This window comes from Monopterus albus, unplaced genomic scaffold (assembly GCF_001952655.1).
Source record: "Monopterus albus unplaced genomic scaffold, M_albus_1.0 scaffold88.1, whole genome shotgun sequence".
Classification (NCBI taxonomy): domain Eukaryota; kingdom Metazoa; phylum Chordata; class Actinopteri; order Synbranchiformes; family Synbranchidae; genus Monopterus; species Monopterus albus.
In genome coordinates, this window is record NW_018127968.1 from 1,174,922 (window position 1) to 1,184,872 (window position 9,951).

Consider the following 9,951-nt stretch of genomic DNA (forward strand, 5'->3'; position numbering starts at 1 on the left):
TAGGCATTCTCCTTGAATTTCATAAATATTCAGATATGATGTTTTACTCTCCCACTGTTCACCCATTCTCCACAGTGGATCAATAAAATGATGCATATTTTACATATGGCCAATAAAAGAATACAGCTGTGATCTTAAATTTGCTGTTTAGGTTAGAGATGGTATTTTCTGTTGTACGTAATTGTGAGACAAGAGAGGAGGAAGCAGGGAGATGCATTACTAATAACTGACAAAGGGTAATATAGTTAGAGGGAAATGAGAGAACAACATGAGCTCTCGAGCTTCAGCTAATAAAGGCTTAAAGTACAGATCACTGCATGAGAAAGCACAGAGATAATGCAGTTCCACACAGAAAATTAGCATGCTTCTTAGAAACTCCCTTTAGACAGTTTTGGACATTTTGTGCATTCTCTTAATACTCATGCATCAAGTTGCATACAACCTGGGTGTGACGAGGACATGGTTGTAGTCAAACTTTAGATTGGAGCTGCTTTTAACTCATATTTTGTGCTGGTATCTTATTAAATTAGTTATTCTTACTGATAGATAAATCAGAGATTTGACCCTTTATCTTAATTCACAGGCCAGAAATTCTGGAACTTCAGTTCCTTTGTCATTGTTTCAGATTGTGTGCTTAAGAAATAATTAAGTGCAACAGGGAAACAGTTTTTTTTTTTTCTCAATTTTATTAGTATGATTTCACACTTTTCAAACACTGAGCAAGAGAAAGTAAGTGAAGAATGGAAAAAGGAAAACTTTTGCTGGGAACTGGAGGAACAAAGTAAGGAACAAAAGGACTGAAGCTCCCAGTAAGGTTCTAAAAAAGCACTTTTTGTTATGAGCGCAGACACAAGTGTGCACAGCAGGGCCAGGCTGATATGGCTACTTGAAGACTTTGCCGCATGGAGCCTTTTAATTAAAATCCTTTTAATCAAATTGTCCTTGGCCGTCATGCTGTCATATCATTGTTTAGCACTGCTGTTTGTCTCCCCTGCCTGTCACATTAAAAGATTACAGATGAACAAAGGTACCATGAATGAATTCCACGTTTTGTAATTAATATTAATTAATAAATATTTTTATATTGTACGTTTGTATTATTTTTTATTATTATTATTTGCATTTATTTATTTGTTTTTGTGATTTTTACACAATGTTCTCACTTGGAGAACAGCTTGCACTTTAGAAGAAAAAACCTTGATGTAACTCTCCCCACTTTTATTTTTCTCATGGGGTTTGCTTTGGCCTGGTAAATGGCTGTTTATGTAATTCAGTTTTACATTCCTGCACCTCTGCTCTAAACTCTATCCCTCCTCTTCTTCTACCCAGAACCAGTTTGGCTACCAGGATCCCAGTTTCAGCATGGAGGACATGCTGGCCACTATCCCCAGGGTGGTTTCTGTTCCACCGATGTCTGGAAGCTGTGTTAATCCCCAGGACCTGGCTTCAGGGGAGCAAATTGGTGGTGGATTTAGCCGTGGCAACCAGGATGACCCTCGCTGCAATGGCACCCTAAGGAAGCAGGCTTCCCCAAGGTCAAGCACCCTGGGGGCTGGCTCAGGTCTCACTGGAGGACAAGGTATTACAAAATGTTATCCGAAAGTTGTGGGAACCAAGAAGAATAGTAATCTCTTCACTAAGGGTGACTGTGTGTGTCCTAAATCAAACTGAAGGTGAGCAGAAGACAGTGTGAGATTGATGGTTATTGCAAAGGCAGCAGGGTCTGTAAAACCAAGGCATCAGTTCAGTTCTGTGGGTACTGTGTTTGCATCTGCACAGCACTGTGAAAAATGCCAGTGCTATGAGTAAAGAAATATTTTGATTATTTTATCTCCCCAAAACATTTGTCTTTGTAGAACCAAAGTTCAGACTTAACCTTTGTTATTATAAAAAAATCTTTTGCAATTCCTGTGCTAATGTTATCACTTTAACCAAAGTGGTTTGGTTTGGTCCAACAGGAAGCCGCCAATGGCCTGTCTGAATTTAAATGTATGCCTACTGCACTACATAAGAGTTATTTTATGTTATTTAATATTTCCAGGTTGTTTAATATTTTTGTAGTAGGCTTTCGGTGTTGCACTCTGTAGACGGTCCCTGTAGTGTTGTAGCACGAGACATCAATCTTGGTCTTGGCCTTGGTCAGTCTCAAGACCAGTGCCGATCTTGCATACACTTAAGCTTTTGAATAATTTGGGGGAATTTTTATTGGGAAATATATTCGATAATGTCACATCTACGTATATAGTGTTATTAGTGTCACTGAAACACAGGCGAACTAGTATTTTTAAACTATCAAAACTGCACTGTTCTGGTCTTGGTCTTGACTTAAGTCCTGGACTTGTGTCAGTGTCAGTACACCCCAGTCTTGGTCTTGTTTAGGTGGTCTTGACTACAACACAACATGAATCATAGCCTTAACACACAAACCATAATTCATGCAATATTTCACTGTAAGGTGAGTTAACTGGCTCTGGCCCTTCTTCGAGAGACCACCTCTCCTGCTTCCTCATGGGTATTGTAGCTACTGCGACATTGAATCATTCGCCAGTTCAGTAGAGAACGACAGGCTGAGGTTGTGTTCACTGTAGCAATTCTCTGGCACAACTGAATCTCATATTATGCCTGTCAGGCAACAGGAGAGAAGCAGCAGCTCTGTTAGAACACACTGCAAGATGTTTGGGCCTCTCATCACATTCACAGTAACAAACTCACTTAGCTGAGTGACTTTTGTTTGGATGGAAGGAAAAATAAAGCCTGAAAAAAGCTTTTGGAATACACGTGTACATACATCTACCATTCATTCATTAGAGAATGGTGGTACACAGTAAGAAGTAAAATGAAAGGCATGACTGTGCCACGCAATGATAGCAATCTCTTGTCCACAAATGGAAAATAAAAATGTATCTCAGGTCTCTAAAACCCCCCAGAAATATATAGAATGGTTGATATTAACCATATCTCTGTGCAGAAGACCCAGAGTTTAGTCACAATCCAAAACAAAGAGTACATGAAAATGGAAGATGGTTGTTTATTACTGAAGAATAACTTGCATTAGAAGGATGATGCTGATAGATACAGTACCAAAAATAGTTCCACTCATTCATGGAGATAGGCTTTCTACCGTACCATATTTTAAATTTAAGCTTTTCTTTCTTTCTTTCTTTTTGCTTCCCAAGGTGGAGGGGAAGACAGTAGTGGACAGCGTTACAGTGCTGATCCGACTGGACTTTTAGCAGAACGAGGAACAAAAGGAGACAAGGACCAGGATGGCTATGTGACCGCCATGAGAGACAAGAACAATTCAGGTTTCTTTAACAGAACCTCTAACTGTGTCCATAATTCTAGTGGTTGTTTGGCTGGAGGGTAACAGAACTGATTTAAATCATTTTTGTTCATTTATACTAACCCAAAGGCTGTTGAATTGCAGACGTCATATTGTACGCATTATTTCAGTGCTGCAGTATGATATTTTTGTGGTTTCAATATTGATTAAAATTTTTAACTAATCTTATTATCCCCTTTTTTGTTTGCAGACTATCTCAACCCTGTAGAGGAAAACCCCTTTGTCACTCGTCGAAGGAATGGTGATGCCCACGTGGTGATTGATGGAGCAGGTTGCCACACCTTGCACATGGCTGGAGCTGCTGTTACCCCGAAAAGCCAGCCTACCCACGGGGACGATGAGTATGTCAACGAGCCACTGTACCTGAATACCTTCCCTAACCCTGGGGACAAGAACGGATTGGCTGGCACAATCTCCATCTCTGGCCCTGGGGCCTCTGCTGCCCAGTCAATATCACAGACAGTCAACCCATCATCATCAGGCCACACCATCTCATCCACTGGATATGTGGTACCTCCTGGCCATCTCCCCCACCCATCATATCCATCACACACCCTGCATCCAGGGCATTCAGGACACGCTCTGCACTCAGGCATCACCAGCAGCACCATCATGTTTGATAAGAAAGGCAAGAAGGCCTCTTTTGACAATCCTGAATACTGGCAGCACAGTCTCCCCCCAAAGTCCTCACTGCACAATCCTGAGTACCTGCAGGACTGCAGCACGCGCTTTTTTTACCGGCAGAATGGACGCATTCGCCCCGCTGTGGCCGAAAATCAGGAATATTTGTCAGAGGCTGCTATGAAAGCTGGCAATGTGATGCCACCCCCTCCATACAGACAGAGGAACACTGTGGTGTAGTGACCCACCTGTAGCACAATGGAGGGATGAATATAGGGATAAGGGTGGAGATGAATGGACACTGAAAAGTCCTTCTATTTCCATGCAGTATTTCTCAACCTGGGCTCTCTTTGCACCCTCCCTGAACACTTATCTCTGTTATGCCTGATTGCAAGTCTTTTCTTCTTGGCCTGAGGTTCTGCCTTTTCTTGACAGGACCACAGTAACAGTCAAGCATCACTTGACAAGCAAACCATACTTTTTAAACTCCATCCTTGGCCGTGACCCCTAAAGGAAGTAAACACATGTCTTCGAGGTTGGTTCTGTTCTGGAGCAAGCTTTCCAGGCATGTTAACAGAGCAGCATAGGAACATCATCACAATCAACAAATAAAACTAGATGTTTGATAGCCTAAAGGAGAAATAAGCTGAGGTTAGCCTCAAGAGAGTACTATTTCCATGACCTTACATGAATTATGTTTATTTATGACACCCATAAGTAACTGTTAACAATTTCACCATGTCCTTTTACTTCATTTTCCACCCAGTTAGATGTACATATTGTAATATGTACACACTGCTATGGCATGTGTGGTTTGAAACATGCACATGGAGATGTGTTGGGACTTAACAGCACATCTGCAGTCATACTGAAGAGCCCAGCTGTGGCTTTCATGCCTGCTGCTTCATTGACTTTTACATGTTGCTGCATGAGTAATGGAAATCAAACATTTAGTACAGACAGGTTATATCACACCTACAACATGTTAACATGTCTGCAGCATTGAAACACCAATAATACATTAATTCATAAGCAAATATACACACATTGCCAGATAAATCTGCTGCCACTTGAAATATATTCTAGAGGAGAAACTTAGTTGACCTTGTGCAGGAAGACAGAGTGTGTCGATAATGGCAGTCAGTGGTGCAGCACAGAAAACGGTTCAACAGGAAAGTAAATGTCACCACAGTTTTTATGGAAAGGTGTGATATCACCGACTGCCTGATGGAACGCATCAACATATTACTGGCATGGCTAGGGCTAAATTTAAAAGATTGATCACTCAGAAAACGACCCTTAACTTCCCACATTGACATCCCTTCTGTTCCCTTTTCATCCACACCAATCAAGTCTGAAAAGCCAGCAAACCATCAAGTTCAATTTCACCTTCATAAGATCACTGCAAACAGCATCATTGCAGACATAACCGATGGAAATTGCAGTGCTAGGATTTATGTTTCAAAGGAAATGGCACCTGGGGATGGACAAGCAATATGACTGTGGAGAAAGAGTATATTAGAGAAGGATAAGAATTTAGAATCTGGATCAGCGATTTTGTTGTCGTTGTCGTTGTTGTTGCTGCTGTTGTTTTTAGGCATCAGGGATCTGTTTACTTTGACACCTTGTCTTATACTGAATTTGACTAATGAAGGACAGGATAAACAGCACAGACACCCAGCCATGAAAGAGCACTGCAGAGATGACAAAGAGGCTAACCCTGCAGAGCTGCAAATAAGCCAATTACATGTCATTACCAGACAAACACAATCCCGGAAAGAGGCTGTGTGGACCAAGATGTGTCTGGAAAGATGTTAAAAAAAAACATCAAAAGGCAAGGATAAAAGTTTTTTTTTTCACCTCTGTGTTCGTACTATTGTGTGTCATTACAAAAGAAAAACTTCGACCACATAGTCACGACTATAGGGCCTTGCTCTGTCTTAAGGTTAAGGTGGTTCGGGAGGAGAGACTGTCAGAACTGTCTAAAGAGGCCTCCTCTACATTTTTACCATGGAACACTATGAAAAAAATGGGACAACTGTCTTTTGTAATAGTGTTTGACATTAATGTTGAGACATTACAAGTTATGACTCAGCCTTCTGTACTCACAGAATACTGCCAGATGCCACCGTCAGCTCTGATGGAGACTACTAGCATCTGTTGTCAAATGACTTTGAAGCCTAATTTAGGCTGGGGTTGATAATTTAATAGCACTTAATGCCCTGGCATGGCCAAAATGACTTTGCCATTATTCTTTTCTAAGGGGCAATTCATTCAGGTTTTGATTTGTTTTGTTTTGCTTTGTTTTGTTTTTCATTATATTGCAGCTATAATTTACAGTGAGAGAGTCGTTTCCGCTGCACCAAGGCCTCATATTTTCTGGTTCATTAGACATTTTACCAACAGAACATATCCCTACGTTCTAATGAATATCATAACACTACTGGGCAATGTGATGATACACACTGTAAAAGGATAAATGTTTGTTTTTAATCCTATTTATGGTACGTTAGTTATCCCTTTACATCTAGCTGTAGTTTGTTAGACTATATTTGATTTACAGGATTTTTGCATAATCAAATACCTTGCTTTTTCAGGCATCTCATTCACTGAATTAAAAAGGGTGCTCGGTAATTCAGTACTGCACTTCCACAAAGTTGAGGGGATGCATAAGAAACAGATTTTATAAAGAAAGGTCAAAGTTAAAGCAGGGGAAGCTGAAATATCCTGACTTTTTGTCCCTAGTATACTGTAGGTGAAGCTCCACTCACACTGGATTCTGTGTTTCCCATAATGCAGCTCAGTTTCTAATGGCATCCTCCTGCCTCCTAAATACTCACATCTTTCAGAGCCCGCACCTCTAGTTTGTGATTCAGGTTTTCTATTAAAGCAGCCTAAGCTGTGAAAAAGACTCCTTGTCATCATCAGGGTTATTTTTCAAACAGTAGAAAACTCCCTCCAGAGCTACAAAAGATAACATGTGACTGTATTCACAGGCACACTGGTACTTTTTGTGATGAGTAAACTGGTGTGTAAAATTGGTGGCATGCTCCCTTTAACTAAAAACAAGGATTCCCATTTGGTTTACTTTATCATTATAGAATAACATTGCCACATAAATCTACAAATACCTTGGTAATTGATTTACTCCATATTAAGAAATAGGTGATAATATCACCAAAGGTGGAGGGCAGCTAATGCCTGTGCACGTCTGTCACTGCTGACATACCAATCCTCAACCACTGTTACACAACCTTATGTCTCTACACTGAAAGCACCAAGCAGAAGGAAGACTCAAACAAGCAGTGTTGATGATTTACTGTCCAACATGCCGATGGTTTCCTGACACAGTGTTTTCTCCCCTTCTCAAATTTTATGAGAAATATTAATTATCCAATTGAGCTTCAGCTGAGGCACAAGTTGCTACATCATAAAGGGACATCAGGCCTATTAAAATAAAAATATAATGAACGATTATATGCTGTAATTCCTCATATAGTACAAATACTGTGCTGCAATGTGAGCTCAACAGAATTGTGACAGGGTTTAAACTATCAGTCTTGACATCATCGCTGTGTTAAGTATCACTTAGGCATTGACGCTGCTGTTACTAATCTCATATGTGCTAGAACTGTCCTCTCACTTTCTGAGATAATTGTTTTACTGTAAATTTTAAGATTATACTTATTTAGGCATTCTCTGTGTAAATGTGTGCAATGAGTGTGTCCTCTTTGTTTTGAGTCAAAAGTCAGTTATGTAAGTCTATTTTTACCACCACCCATAAGGTATTAGTTGTAGGGCTTCTATGGCCGTGTGTTTAAGTGCAATGACAGCAGAGGAGAGTCACCAAAAGGCCCTGTAATGGATCTGTATGGAAAAATAGCCAATCTTCTGGAGGAGAAAACCTGCTGGTGCTGTCAGCTAGCAAAGATCACAAGGGGCTTTTAGCTTTTTGAATGCTAATTCATCCACTTTTTGCCTGTTCTGTGGGGAAATCATGTTACCCAACATCTCACCCGGTGCACCAAGCTGAAAAACTCTGAATGACAGGCAATAGGTTGTAATCCTGCAGCGAGGTTAAAACTTAGGGTATTAGCATTCCAAAAATGTTACTAGACTAATGCATCAATGTTACAAAAGCTAGCAGGGAAGAGGAGCAAGTACACTGTAACTGGCTTAGGAGACCAGTCTCGCATGTTTTTTTTCTCTTCAGAGGTGTCAATAGAAATGTATGTAGCACACACTGTTCTGCAGCTGAAGCACTAAAAGCCGAAAAGCAGCTATATATGGAGCGAACACGAACAAAGACCAAAACATTCTGGAAGGGGAAAATGACTGTGGTCAAAAGTTAACATGAGTCATAATGTAGTTTCAAGTGAAATGTTATGTTGCTGTATAAAAGTAAGCCTCACTGGCACTGTAGTTATTTAAAGCAGCACAATAACTCCCTCTCAGTACTGACTGCTCAACCAGTAAATCAGCCTTAATAACCATTTATTTTGTGCATCTACTTTTTTTAATGTATTTTGTATGTAGGTTATCATTTGTATTGTCAATTATGTTTAAGGTTTTTGTATAGCCTCATTTTTGCTTTCTGGGGGTTCATTGTGAGTTTTGTAAAATGCAGTTTAAATGCTTTTTCTTTCATATTTTATGTTCTTGTCATGATCAACTTTAAAGCAATTACAATCTGCATCCCAGTTTTAGGGTTGGATGTTGGCCCTTCAAAGGAACTGAAATCCAGGCTGAACCTGCATGTTGCCAAATAACACTAGATTAACAAAGACCAAAACTGTTGTGTTCAGGTGCTTCTCATCAACATATTGAGCATTTGCAGGTTTCTCACCAAGCAGTTGCCCTCAATGAGACAGATTTCAAAACTTTACAGTATGATTTGCCATAGATATGTCACCTCAAAGCAGGATGGCGGTTAGAACAGGCTAATGGCACAAGGGTTCACATAACTTCCACCTCTAACCCATTGTGATTAGCATGTTCAGGTTACAGAAACAGATGTTCCTTTTTACACCTTGGAGAGGACGTTTCATTGGTTAGGTTAATGTGATGTGATTATCAGTAATAGTTCCGCTGAAAACAAATATCTGGTGAATATACCACGGTCACATTACCCAGCTTTATGAGTTGGCGAGGATTGCCTGACCACTGAGAATAAAAATGGACTGGTACACAGTTGGTTGTGGGATATTAAGGACTGCATTGGTAAACCAATTGTGTCCTCTATGGCAGGCTTAATTTTACAGTCCCAATTTGTGAAACCTTTGAAATGGGACAAGCCTTGCCGGACCATTAAGACACATCTGGTCCAGAAATGAGGACTTCAGGGGGTCCAGCCCCTGAACTGGGACAGAGTGACTGTATTTATAGTGTGTGCTCTATTTCTCTGTTCTGTGCTTTGATTGTGCATATCATGTGGACACATTTTCACAGCATAATTCAACCCACCTGTGATCTTACTGTATTGGATAAACATATTATATTACAGAGAACTTATCAAACAAATCACTTTTTTTTAGGAAAACACCTTTACAACAGCTGACAAACACATATTCTGCCATTGTAATAGAATCAAAGCAGTTATGGCTGTTTTAAACTGAATTTACACTGATTAATCTGTGTGTATTCCACAATGCCATTATGGGACAGATGACAGTGGTTGAGTAAGCACAGTTTACTATGTACTGAATGAATGGTAAAACTGTCAAATGGATTTAATGAGTGTCTAATGTTTAGCCAAACCATAAAGACATTCAGATAATGGGTTGCTCAACTGTTTTCAAATTAAGAACATTTAAAATATAAATAAATGGATAGTATTTTTATAGGCAGGTAAAAGGTGGCCAGGTGTAGTACATGGGACAATGATGCTTCTTTTTTCCAGCTGAAGATATTTTTTTCTCCTTGCATCATTGCATTTTTAGTGGTCTACTTGTATCCTATTTTTTCTTTGAGGAACATCTTTTTTTTTT

At 39.8% G+C, this 9,951-nt stretch overlaps 1 protein-coding gene across 1 annotated transcript in view; it reads left to right on the plus strand.

The window, feature by feature from the left end:
• LOC109964399 (receptor tyrosine-protein kinase erbB-4) overlaps positions 1-9,925 on the plus strand; it is a 300,706-nt gene extending 290,781 nt beyond the window's left edge. Inside the window, 3 exon segments of the mRNA XM_074527649.1 lie at positions 1,330-1,579; positions 3,177-3,305; positions 3,534-9,925. Coding sequence (XP_074383750.1) covers positions 1,330-1,579; positions 3,177-3,305; positions 3,534-4,204 — 1,050 coding nt within the window. The 3' untranslated portion in view covers positions 4,205-9,925.
• Positions 9,926-9,951: the final 26 nt, after the last annotated feature.